Genomic DNA, 13,584 nt, shown 5'->3' on the forward strand with positions numbered 1-13,584 from the left:
CAAAGAACACGAGTCAATTGATTCAAAGAAAAAGTAAGAGACAATTGTCTAATAAAAAGTAGATATTTATAAAGATCTCATATTCTAAGAGTATCCATATTTATTGTGAATGGATTCATGAAATGGTCCCAATGCCTTTGATTGGGCAACTTTGATTATCCCCCATAATAAACGGATGATCTAGGACTAAGAGTAGACAGTGATATGTGCTTTGTGGTGCTAGTACTATGAAGCTAGGGCACTTCACCAAAGATTGTTGAAAGAAGAAAAGTCAAAGAAAGATTACATCAAAAGCTACCACCATCATCACGAAATTTCTCTTGCTAGTCAAAATCACTTAAGTGATTGCTCATCACTTGCAATGGTTGATGGAGGAGATGATTAGTATGCCGACAGCAAAGCCTCAACAAGGAATCACATCATAAATCACATTAGCCAATGGGGTTACAAGTCCTCCAATATTCTAACGGGAAATCAAGACTCCAACATCTTCTACTCCCAAGAAGTTGAGCTTGAAAGATATACTTAGATCGAGGTGGGATGTTGATTCACTATAGGATGCTACAATTAATTGTTTCTTGATTGGATAAGATCTTATTTCTTGGCCAAGCGAGAAGTCAGAAACAGTAATCCTCCAATATTTTCAAGAAACTCAAGAATTTGGCATCTTCTACTCCCATATTTTAAAAGAAACTCAAGACTTTGGCAGCTTCTACTCCCAAGAAACTACGCTTGAACGATACACTAACTCAAATAAAGGTGGGATGTTTGCTAGTCCTCCAATACTTTTCTACTCCAAGGAAGCTCCACTTAAAACACACTAACTCAAATCGAGGTGGGATGTTGAATCACGATAGGATGCTACACTTCATCGTTTCTTGATTGGATCAAGTCTTATTTCTTGGCCAAGCAAGAAGTCGCAAGCTATGGCCAATTGGGTTATTTTGAAGGGGTTACAAGTCCAATATTTAGAACAGAATTCAATACTGACATCTTCTACTCAAGATGTTGATTCACGACAAGATGCTACATTTAATTGTCTCTTAATTGGATAAAGTTTTATTTCTTGTCCAGCAAACTTTAGCTCTCATGGACAAAAGCGAAGTATCACACAACAAGAGTGGCTTTAATATAGGTTGTCTAGCTCAAACCATAGTTAGTAGATTTGGGGCACACAAAATGATCCTTGATTAATCTAGTGTGTTGAGTTTCTTCGCTATATCACAAAATCCAACACATATCGAGGCAAATTGTCATTTCATCCAAAATCCTAGAGGTAGGCATGGCGAAGCTTATTCATTGTTCAAAAAAGGAGAATATATTTGCCCTACTGATACACTCTCTTATAAGCAATTGGAGCATTTCCTTCAATATATGGGGGTGTTGAAATAGGGCAAAGCGAGCCCCATCAAGGTACATCTAGGTCACTTGTGAGCCCTAACAAGGAACATTAAGACTGCCCAGTTTATATAGATTTAATGACACCCTACTTGAGGCACAAACATGGAGAGAGGGAAGCCTTTATAATAAATCCCTATGGGAGCCTAACCTTTGCATGAGCTTAGTCTCATCACATTACAGAGAATAGGATTAAGGCCAAGTTCAACAAGGGGGCAAAGGTATTGGAGAGTTACGCATTGAAAGAGAATTTGCACAAGATAAACTTTGATTGGTCAAGCTCTAAGTTATGGCATGAAAGATTTAGGCATGTCATATGGGAAATGCAAAAGATTAGCATGGCGGTTGGACTCCACAAATGGAAGGCAAATTAGAATTTAAGAGTGGACCGAAGGCATCACGGAGGGGACCAAAGCTCCACTAGAATAGAAAGCTTGCAACCCTAGGGACATCCAAATACACAAATTTTGAAGGCAAAATATTGTCTCTAATTAGTTGAGGATTACAATCCATGATTTTGAACCAAATGTGTACCTATCTCACCAACATTGGGGTGGAAAAGAAAACGATCAAATGATCACATAAGGGAACAGAGGAAGAGAAACTACTTAGACAAATTTATGGAGGTTCTAGAGACAAGTCTCAAAAGTCAAAATTGGAGACCCCAACGAAGGAGAGAAGTTAGCGAGATCGTCGCCCCCAAGACCTAGGACGATGTAGGGGCATGGATATAATTGAGAGCAATTCAAAGCGAGGACGTCCAACCCATCGTCTCATATTCAACAAATCAGCAAGCCAAGGTCTTTAAAGAAGCAAAGGGCAATCCAAAAATGGCAGGCTCCCATGAAAGTAAAATGGAGAGAAGTGGAAGCAAGATTTGGTTGATGCAACTAGTAAGCAAAAGGTAATTGAAACCAAGCAAGATTACAAAGCCGAGTACAAATCAAACACAAAGTACATAGAGGGCATTATGCCGTCTCCCCTAGTCCCACAATCTCCCCTAGTCCCACAGAAGCCCAATTCCAAGCAAATGCAGGAGTAAAAAAAGCAGCCCTTCTGCTCTCCCTAGATCTCAAGTTACTGTTGGCTCTAGTAGTTCCCAGCCCTTGCTGGATTTTTTTGTAGGTCTCACCTGTAAATAGATGGCAGTTGTTCATCTCCACTCCATTCCACAGCCAGCTAACACAAGAGTGTCCCTTGTGCTCTCCCTTACATCTCAGTTAGCAGCTTTCATTGGCTCCAGTCCCCCGCTGGATGTGTTAAGCAGCTCTTCTTGAGCAGTTTCTTCCCACATCTTAAGGACTGATATATTGAGCTCTTTGGCATTCTTCTCTGCTGTCCTATTCCCAGATTTGCGAGTTCATCCTTGTGCACTTGCTTGGAAACAGTTTGACACCCTTTTGAGTGAGACTCGGCTGCGTGGGTTTTGCTGATGCAATTGAGAACCCTTTCTCTAACAATATGCCCACCTATGTCATTAAACGCCACATGCAAGCAATAATACAGTTCTGGATTAAATGGTGGGACAATCAAAGTTCAATGCCATAACTTCCCTTGGTGGGGGGAAATAACAGGGCATACGAAACAGTGAGCACACTCCCACAAAATAACAGTATAGTCTCCGATGAAGTGACAGCTGGAGCTAGAAATATGCACGCAAATAACAGCATATATCATGGAGTATAACATAGCACTCTACAAACATATTGTTTACAGTTCTGGCTGTGACTGGCAGAGCCTCTAATTTTCAAGGAAAAGATTGATTAAGACATTACTTTCCTAAAACATACGAGACAATTCTTAGAAATTAGTTCCTTCAAAAATTCCCCTCCCACATTGCCTATCACTAACAAAACCGTTACTACAGATCACTGGCCGAGCTTGGCCTTAGTTTTCTGCCAAAGCCGATCCAGAGCACTGTCTGCATCACCCTGCAAAAAAATGGCTTTTAGACTTAGGAGATGTTGATGACAAAAATCACCGGATTTAGTTCTCTAGACAGCGTAAAGCAAGCCAAAAAAGAAAATGTAGTGTGAATTATGTGCATTATGTACAAGTAGGACCTGCTCCAGGTCCCTGCAGGCCCATGGAGTTTTCGAAGTGCATTAGCGCACAAAACATTACATGTACAAAAATAGAAATGTTGAGCGTGAGCTTAACATACATGCACACATACAAACACAATATAAGCGACCAAATGACATGAACAATTACTTTCACAAAAACTTTTAACCATCACGTCTACTCAACATGGGCATGATTCAGGAGAGGAAGCATTTCAGACGAGGCTAACTGAATAGAAGACACTACGGAATGTCACTCCTCTCAAACATGTATCCACTTGCTTGGCGATTTACTAAAGTTAGTATTTTCACATTGTCCAGGTCAGAGTTGATCATAAAATATGTATTTCAATGTATCTTTGGTTAAGAGAGGACCAGACATACGGTCCGGAAGAATTGTTTTAGCTTCACAAGTAGAGCATTCGGAGAGGGTTGTGGAGGTGCCCTTCTTCTCTATCATGACACAAATTGGTCATCAACTTCAGCTGAAGGCAGCAGCTTGGACTCCTTCAGAGAGCGGCATTAGATTGAGCAGCAAAGTGCCCCGAAAGGTTATCCCCAAATTTGGGTAATGCTTATGAACCCGCCTCGGGGTATTTCTTTTGGATGATTTCGTATTTCCTCTCGAGGTTGACCCACAGATGATTGCCATTCCGTCCTTGGCTGGAGCAGATGCCACCCGCTGCATAGATTGGGATATGCAGATAATTCTTCATTGTCTTCAGCACAAAGGATTTGGCAAGGGGCCATCATAGCCAGGACAAAGAAGATGCAGAGGGACTTCACTTGGGGAATGGCTGCATGGGGAATGAGTCGGTTTTTTGTACAGGCCCTGGGGCCTATATAAAGAGGCCATTCAGGCCTCATTTCAGTATCATCTGGAGCAGCAATTCCACCAGCAGAAGGAGCAGCAGCAGGGCTACCTTTGGGCCTACAGTCAGGAGGAGAAAGAAGTATCTTGTGCTGCAGACTTAGCTTGCAGGAAGCTGCCCACCTAGACTGGTTTCCAGACAGCAAGGTGGAGAAGATCATTCTAGATGGAAAGTCTACTCACGCTAGAGGTGGAGCACGCAGACTCTAGTCTAGAGATAGCCAGCAGATAGGAGAAGGACTTTATGGTAAGATCAGAGGACCACACCATTGGTGGGACTCTGGATCTGTCTCTCTTGTATTGTGTCCATAGTTGTGGACGGAAATATATATTTTGGTGGTTTCTCTATTTGATTGGTTCATTGTCTATTGATGACTCTGCACACCTATTGTATGCACATAAGTAAAGAAGTTTGCGATTCCACACCCACACCGCACACTGTGTGAGCTCCTGGGCATTATTTCCGCTGCGTGTACCCTCTGTTGGATCATTTCTAACATGGTATCAGAGCCCAAGTAGGAGGCTCACAAGTGTGGGAGCCTGAAGGCCCCTGGGACCTTGCTGAAGGACGACCCTGATTCAGAAGCTCTAGGGAATCGACTTCCACGACTGGAGGATTGTGCCCTTGCGAGAAGGAGGGTGACTCAGGTTCAGTCAGGTGCGTTCAGAGTTCTGGTTTACTGCATTTGAGTTTGGTTGACTTTGCTGTGTGGTATATACAGCAGAGATGTCAACAGCCTCTTCAGCCCCTGCTATCCCTTCCTCCTCCTCCAGTTTTCTCTCTTTCACTATCCCTAACTTTGGAGAGTCTGGGAACCTGGACGGGACTAATTACCCGATCTGGAAAGTGAAGATCCGGAGTCATTTAGTGGCTCGGAAGTTGTGGAAGCTGACCACGGGAGAGGAGTTGAAGCCGGAAGACTTGGTGGACAGTAAAGGGAAGGTACTCATGGCAGTAGACAGAGTGGAGCTTGAAGCTTGGGAAGAAAGAGATGCCCATGCCCTGGCAATAATCATAGGGACTACGGCGGACTCTGTTCTTCCGCATATCTAGCTGGCCGAGACGTCAGTAGAGGCGTGGGCCACCCTGAAGGATCTGTACAAGACAGACAATACCTCCCGGATCGTGCTTCTTCAACATCAACTCTACAATCTTGATATGGAAGAAGGCGATACGGTACATAGCCATTTGACGAAGGTCAAGGTGGTGCGGGATCAGCTGGCAGCAATTGGTCAGAAGACGGACTCATGCCATCTGGCCTTGATGGTACTGAGGAGATTGCCTCGGAGTTTCAAGAGCTTTGTTACGGCTGTGACAGCAGGACAGAGGACCAAACCTCTGACATTTGAGGAGTTGTGTCCCTTACTGCTACAGGAGGAAGCTCGGGAGAAGCTCTACAACGAGGACAAAGACGACAAGGCGATGCTGGTAAAGGATTCCGCAGGTAAGGGAAAGGGCAAGCCTAACAGTGGCTAGTCCAATAAAGATGACTCTGATGACGAGGGGACTTCGAAGAGGAGGCACAAGAAGAAGTGTTTCTATTGTGATACGCCCAGACATTTTGCAAAGGACTGCAGAAAGAAAAAGGCGGATTTGAAAAACAAACAGGAGTCCGACCCAGATTCAGAAGGAAAGGCCAAAGCTAATGTGATAATCGAAGAATTGTTCCTGGTGACATCACCGAGTGTTACCGAGGTCAGGTATGTTGATCCCGAAATCACAGTAAGGATGTCTGACATAGAGAGTTGGATCGACGAGGAGTTAGATGCCTTTGTGAAGGTGAAGGACAGTATGGAGCGCTTGGTACCATCCAGGTGTGTAGCTGTTAACACTGACACGAGGGTGGATTCCATGGAAAGCCCTGAGGTCTCATGGTCAGATGGATGCTGGACTTCAGAAGGGGACAGTACAGGATTACACAGGATCTTGGCGGGTGCCTCATTGAGGTACAAGGTTTGCTTTCAGAGCGAACATTCAGGCAGTACAACAGTCTGGTATGTATTTGATATTCTGCATTTGAGCCTTTATAGCATGCTGTGGAGAGATTCTGCTCTTCATTTGTCTCAGGTGATAAGAGATTGGAAGGAATTGGCCTTCTTCGAAGGCAGAAGGGGAAGTATTGGTGCTTCTTCAAATCTCGGACGCAGATTGCTAGAAGGTGGTGGACAAAGAGTACTGAAGCCAGAAGAGTACCTGCTTGAGAACTCAGCGAGAGTTCATGGTCCAGGTTATCTGGAAATATTCATTGGTTGCAGACCTTGCCAAAGGAAGGACGGGTTGAAACAGACCCTCAGAGCATGGTGCCTGAAAGACTCCAGGTTGTTCACTCATTATGAGGGGGACGACTGGAAGATCGTGACGGCTGGGTTGCTCGAGTTCAGAGGCGGGAATGTGACTGAAGGAGGTGGTACCAGGAGGTGCTACCAGAGATGGACCTGTGTACCAGGATGGTGTGCGGAAGCAGAACCGGACCTGGTGGAGCAGGAGCCACTGGATGAAAAGTCAGAAAAAGATTTCGACACCGAAAGGTTCCAGAGGACTACGACCAGGGAGTTACCGGAGCATCTTCATCAACGTGTTGGCATTGGGCTGAGATGTGTCGGTGAGAGGGGGTGTTGGAAAGGTCACCTCCCCATCTGTAAGCCCCCATATGAGGAGAGCATGGGGGAGGGAGACCTAGGGCAGTACCCAACAGGAAAAGAGAGAAAGGGGCTGCCACATAGACAGCATCATGGCTGGCATGAGGGCAGCACATCTAGAACTGTTGTGGGCAGGACAGAGGGCCTGGAAAGTACGGAAGGATGGCAGAATACAGATGCCTGCTGTACGGCTGGCGTACGGAGCTCAGGCAGGAGCCTTAGAGCTGGAACAAGCCCGGAGCAGAAGCAAGACAGTCTGGGACAGATTGCGATAGATCTAGGACAGGAGGCGCACTGTTTGCAGTATGTTTTGGGGGGGGCTGGAAAGATGGGCCAAGGGCCCTTATAATGAGTGCCCCAAAAGGGCAGCCCACAGTCCCATAAATGGGGAGCTGTGGGGTCGGTTTTCATACAGACTGAGTCAGTTTTCATACAGAATGAGTCGGTTTTTTGTACAGGCCCTGGGGCCTATATAAAGAGGCCATTCAGGCCTCATTTCAGTATCATCTGGAGCAGCAATTCCACCAGCAGAAGGAGCAGCAGCAGGGCTACCTTTGGGCCTACAGTCAGGAGGAGAAAGAAGTATCTTGTGCTGCAGACTTAGCTTGCAGGAAGCTGCCCACCTAGACTGGTTTCCAGACAGCAAGGTGGAGAAAATCATTCTAGACGGAAAGTCTACTCACGCTCGAGGTGGAGCACGCGGACTCTAGTCTAGAGATAGCCAGCAGATAGGAGGAGGACTTTGTGGTAAGATCAGAGGACCACACCATTGGTGGGACTCTGGATCTGTCTCTCTTGTATTGTGTCCATAGTTGTGGACGGAAATATATATTTTGGTGGTTTCTCTATCTGATTGGTTCATTGTCTATTGATGAGTCTGCACACCTATTGTATGCACATAAGTAAAGAAGTTTGCGATTCCACACCCACACCGCACACTGTGTGAGCTCCTGGGCATTATTTCCGCTGCGTGTACCCTCTGTTGGATCATTTCTAACAGCTTATGGGTGTGTCCGATGTCACCTCTTGGAACATCTCGGTTTCCTGCTCAGTTGCCACCTTGCAAGACATTATCTGCACCCCACGTGCCATATGGGAGCAAGGGACGTGAAGATCTCGGGCGACCATAGAGGCACGCACGTTTTTGCAAAGCGTAGCTTATAGGTATCTTTAGTAGGTATCTTTTGTGAGGCATTCGCTGGATGTATAGTTCCCACTCTAGTTGTTGGTCCCTATTTTAGAGTTTACCAAGGCAATGAGCTGGGTTCTCAACAAATATGTTGGTTGAGAACTAGTTTCCCCTTTCTATCATTTCTTCCACGATCAATGCCTCACAGATGATGGATTTGTATGGCTCATTTTATAGACAAGAACCTGCTTACTGCTCTTAGGAAACATGCTAATTCCCTAAAGATACCAGCTCAAAATCAAATTGTTGAAATAATGACTCATGACTATCGACCCATAGTGAAGGATAACCAAGGGCTGTCAAATTTAAATTCTAACAATTAGTCAACTTCAGACATTCTATGCTTTACAAAACTCTGATTATCTGTTATCATTACAATCCCCTTTCTAATCCTTAGCTCACTAATGATATTAGATTCCTAGATTTCTTGTTATGGTATCAAAGTAAACTTTTGCTTCCACCTATAGGAAAACTCTTGCTTCCACCTGTAGGAAATTCCCCTAATAACCAATCTTTCACTAGAAATCACTCACATTTTGTGCATGGGAGAGATGAAGAGAAGGTAAGGCAATTTTCTCCCCCACCACCACGAGTGACCTCTCCATCCCCGCACATCAACAAATAATGTGAATAGGCTTGGCAGACTCATGCCCCTTCATGTGCTTGGGTTGTCCTATATCCACAAGAGGGACACCTTTGTAGGGCTATTGTACTAAATAGATGCAGGCCCAAGACCGAGTCTCGCATGACATGGAATAAACGGATCGCCCTTTATAGGCTGTATGTTCTTGGACAGAACAATCTGTAACAGCCAAATGTACACCCATGCTGCCATAGCACATGGCACACCTCAGCATTGCAACATAGTCGCAGCAGTCCAAGTTCCTGCTAGCAAGGGGGGTTTACAGAAAGAAAGGTTAAGGCTCTATGAGAAAGAAAGTGTGACGGAGTCTACAAAAGGATTTTGGAGGAATTTGGGGAAAGGATGTTGCAATGCCCCACCTGATAGCCCTCAAGTGAGGAGTGCATCAGGTCTTGACCTGTAGGTGAACACGCTGCCACATGGGCAGGTAAGACGAGAACTGGCATGTGGGCAGCAAACAGGCTGTCAGATGAGCTGCACTCCAGGATCCTTATTAGGGTTGCTTATAGCCAGCCACATAGGCTGCACAAGACAGCGACTGAAGCAGCAGGTAGTTGGGCTAGTGGATGTACAGTACTGGTCAGCAGCACAGCTGCATACAATCTACAGGTCAGCAGCAAGTACAAGCTGGTCAGTAGTATGATTGGAGTCCTGCAGCAAGGTTGGGCCAGTGGCAGAATAGCCAGCAGCAGCCGATTATGCAGACTCTGTGTCAGCGAGGTCTGTGGACAAGTCAGCTGATCTGGTCGGTCAGATCAGCAGTCTGGTCAGCCAGACTGGAAGGCTTCCAGCCCTATAAAAGCTCCCCTTGGGGGGAGCATTCAGATGTTCAGTCTGGAGCAGCCCTCACCATATTGGGCAGTGGCTGATACATACCTACAGGCTGGACAGTACATGTGTGTGCAGGAGGGTGCAGCCAAGTGAGCTCAATCTTAAGCAGCTAACTGATACCCGTTTAGAGTAATCCACGAGTCTACAGCAGGAGGTTAACATTGGCACCCTACCTCAGCATGCATTTTGCTGCAGGTGTTCGAGCTGATTTCTGTACTTGGTTTTGACCTCCATACATGAGATTGTTTTGGCTTTACATCTGTGTGTTCTTTTTCCATATCATAAGCGTTCTCTTTCTATACATGTATACACACAAATTGAGTTCGTATCTGAGGTGACGCTGTGTCATCTCTCCCACAAATCTACATTCCGCTACATAAGACAGCTATAAGTAACTCTATGCTTTGACAAAGGAGTGAAGCAGATAAATTTGTTTAACATACAACAAGTCTCAAGCCAAGCATCTTTGAAATGCTTACTCACTACAAATTTCTGGAATTGTGGAGCCCGGTGCACAAAACAGAGCAACTAACCTCTGGTCTCCGTTCAGCCCACAGCCATCCGGGATCATCTGAGGCTCCAAACGGGCCCCAGACCATATGTTTGAATGCTACAAATGTCAAAACAGGAGAAAACTATTACAAGAAAGAGGCGCTGTGGGTGTAAATAGGTAGCAGTGTGTCATGAATGTCTAGTATTGCTTGGACTTCTACATAAGGCAAATTCCATGGAAAGAAAGGGAACTAGGTTAGAATTTTTGTTTAAATCAGAAGAATTTAACAAAATTAAAATAACTAACTATTTTTACCGTTTCATATTTCTCTTAAATTTTTAGCTTTTGTTCCTTTCAATTGTTTAGAACTAGCTATTTGTCTACTTTCGTGTTCATCTTGTCTCTTGCATCCTTGATTTCTTTTCTTTCTACTTCCATATTCTATGGCTCCCTCGAGGTTTTCTTGTTGTACAAAGCTCTCTTTTTCATACTGGTCATAGCTTCATTGTCTCCTTCAATATGTTTGCCACAAAACCCACTATCATCCCATGTAAAGGTTACTGTTTGTTGTCACCCTGTAAAATGAAACTTGAGGCCTTTTAGCAGCTAGCTCTGTCTCCATTCTTCTTGAAAAGGATTTCATTTTCTAGCATATCTTTCTCGTCAATACTCTTTTCTATTTGAGAGAGTGTTTTACTCCTACAATGACTTCTTCAATTTTCTTCATTTCCCAAGAAGAAAATCAGTGATTCTAGTTCAACTTGCTAGTTCCAAGACAAACTTGCACACAGACATTATCAATCTTGCTTACTCTAGCATTACGATGGAGTTGGTTTTCATTACTTGATTACATGATGCTCTAATGGGTAAAGTGACTATGATAGTATTTACGTGAGTCATTTGCACAAATTTCTTGTGGTTTAATATATAACATAAACGGTGGTTCTACACCATTCCTAGTTTCCAACATATCTATACAAAAAAGGTTCCTTGATGAGGAATTGAAGGTGCCTTTTAAAGCTTGAATAATGCTTATATTGCTGACTTGTTGGCACATACATGTATCCTTCCTATTTGTTTATTCCAAAACTCTGGACGGAACAATAAACCTTAAGTGAGTATTGCGTTTATTGGAATGTATAAATATGCTATGAGTATTGCGTTTATTGGAATGTATAAATATGCTAGGGCTTAGCTATGGGAGGAGGTGATCGTTCCACCCTACATCATGTAGTTCGTTGCTTCTACGTTCCAATCTCTATTTTCATGTTATGATCATTGTGTTGGCTTATAACGTCAGATTATGGCTATTTAAATTCGAAGTGTTGATTAAATAAATAATTGAAATGTGCGTTTTGCTATCGCAAAACTCTCACACACGGCTCGCCTATACAACAAGTCATTTGTCAGCCCTACGCTTCTCCATCCTCCCTCGCAGTTCTCCCAACGATTTCCTCTTGATTGAGAGAGAGCAAAGAGAGGCTACACACTACCTCTCTCTGTTACTGATCTCACTACCCTCAAATAACAAAATGAGAGCGAACCCTTCCATGCCATTAAGAGAGGCTATACCCTATCTATTGCGATGGAGAACCACTAGCACGAGGTACCGCACTGAGAAGCTCCAGATCCAGGCAAGACAGAACCATTCAAAATCAAAATTGAAAATTAAAGATGAAGCATGCTAAGATGATGGGCACCAGAACCCTTGCAAAGGAACGAGCTGCCAATCTGAGGGCCCTTTCTTTACTCAAGCTCATGACACGGCGTGCAGTAGTACAACACCATAGGCGTTGCAAACAGAAGCACGCAAAATTACTAACGACTGATGGGTCTAATGTTGCAGCAGAAAGCCAACCTGGGCCCTGACGAAGCCACATAGTGCATACGTGGTGAATTGCCCAGTGTAAATTCCATCCTCATCTAAATGACCGACGTTGATCTGCACGGAAGCGGTATCCTTGGCAGTAATCAACCTGTTCGTCGACGAGCTGCAAGTGACGACAGAAGGATTCAGCAACAAGCCCAAAACAGCTCCTAGAGACCGCGAGGAGGTCAAATCGGGAAACAAAAGGAGAACGAAGGGGAAGAGGAAGGGGAGCTTGCCACTTTCTAGGGATGTAGAGATCAACATTCTCGCCCTCTTCGTTCTGCATGATGAATGTTGATCCAACAGAAGGAGCAGCAGAAACCGGAGAAGAAGCTCTGAAGACACTGCTGCCCCTTCAACCCTAGATGTACTCGTAACACTGGAAACTTAGGGTATTTTGGTGGCACCCGAAACCTTAGGTCTCGTGGTACTTTACATGTGCGGTGCGAGTGCTAACACTGATTCGGTTTCCATGAACTCTAGTGGTGGAGATGGGACATTGGATCCACAAGTTTTTGGTTTCCATGGGAGCGCCACTCGAGTTCGTGTAGGAGCATCTACCCTGGATGGTCGTTGTAGGGCGGGCCACCTACCCCTGTGTGAGTGGCCACACTGCCACCCCAGGGCCTGTGTGGAAACAAGGCCTTACTGGATTATCATTAAAACCATGAGAGGCTTCCTCACGCGATTGTTGGTGCTGGGGAACAGGCTGCCCTTAGTGGCTAGGAGCTACACTTTATCCAGTCTTTGCCAGGTAATATAGGGGAGGTTTGCACAGGCAAGAGCAATTGCCATTTGATATGTTTATAGGCAAAAGGGAATGTCATTTGATCTCCTCTCACGAGTCTTCCCTTCCAGCTTTCGAAGGTGAGATTAGTGTTGTTGGCCTAGCACTACAATTCCAGCATTCATTGCTCTCCAGAGCCCTAGCGATGCATGAGCATGGAGCTTTTCCTGATAGTGTCACTGGAAGAGCGTTACTAGCAAGCGTGAAAAACCCTCTTAGGTGCCATCGCTTTTGGCTCACATGGGAAAATAGCCCAACTCCTCTCTCAATGTAATGTATTACCGACCCACATTAGAATTCTCAAGGAGTTAGAATGTTCATACATGGCCAACTTCATCAGCTTGGCTAGAAGTGCTTGTCAATCTCTGCACCAACTTCATCGGCTTGGCTAGAATTGCTTGTCAGTCTTGTGAGTAGCCCTGCATAGCTAACAAGTGTCCAAGGTAGCACCGAGTGCGGAGGTCCCAATCCCCTACCTCCTAGCCACAGATTACCTCCTCATGCGCCCAAAAGATCCCAAGAGGGATATGAGGATGGGTCTCAAATGGGCCCACTATATCCTAGGCACCCAATAGAACATTTGTGCTTATGGGATTTTTATCCCCTAGAGGCCACGTGTCGACAATTGCGACCCTGTCTCAATAAACCACAAGTGAGGGGTGAAGGCCACCACCTCCAACACCCCTTGTGGACAGACCCCAAGTTGGAGTGACCCACAACCAAACCAAGGAGGTGCCAACCAAACAAGGCATGTGAGACAAACAAAAGTCCATGTCACCAAACTGCCATGGGTAGCTAG

General features: G+C 44.9%; 1 protein-coding gene across 1 annotated transcript; it reads right to left on the bottom strand.

The window, feature by feature from the left end:
• Positions 1-3,039: 3,039 nt before the first annotated feature.
• LOC147882386 (small ribosomal subunit protein eS21-like) lies at positions 3,040-12,456 on the bottom strand. The gene is made up of 3 exons (XM_087400665.1): positions 12,235-12,456; positions 11,987-12,119; positions 3,040-3,329 (listed from the first exon to the last, which is right to left on the bottom strand). The coding sequence occupies exons 1-3, from the start codon at positions 12,282-12,284 to the stop codon at positions 3,267-3,269; spliced, it is 246 nt and encodes an 81-aa protein (XP_087256791.1). The 5' UTR covers positions 12,285-12,456; the 3' UTR covers positions 3,040-3,266.
• Between the last annotated feature and the right edge of the window lie 1,128 nt (positions 12,457-13,584).

This window comes from Dipteris shenzhenensis, chromosome 29 (assembly GCF_047967505.1).
Source record: "Dipteris shenzhenensis isolate YYH24624 ecotype China chromosome 29, Dip_SZ_1.0, whole genome shotgun sequence".
In the NCBI taxonomy this organism is placed as follows: Eukaryota; Viridiplantae; Streptophyta; class Polypodiopsida; order Gleicheniales; family Dipteridaceae; genus Dipteris; species Dipteris shenzhenensis.

Coding starts and splice junctions, on each gene's coding strand:
- LOC147882386 (XM_087400665.1), bottom strand. CDS start 12,284: ATGCAGAACGAAGAGGGCGAGAATGTTGATCTCTACATCCCTAGAAAG. Junction 12,120..12,234: donor CTCTACATCCCTAGAAAGTG/GCAAGCTCCCCT, acceptor CGTCACTTGCAG/CTCGTCGACGAACAGGTTGA. Junction 3,330..11,986: donor GTGGCTTCGTCAGGGCCCAG/GTTGGCTTTCTG, acceptor ATTTTTTTGCAG/GGTGATGCAGACAGTGCTCT.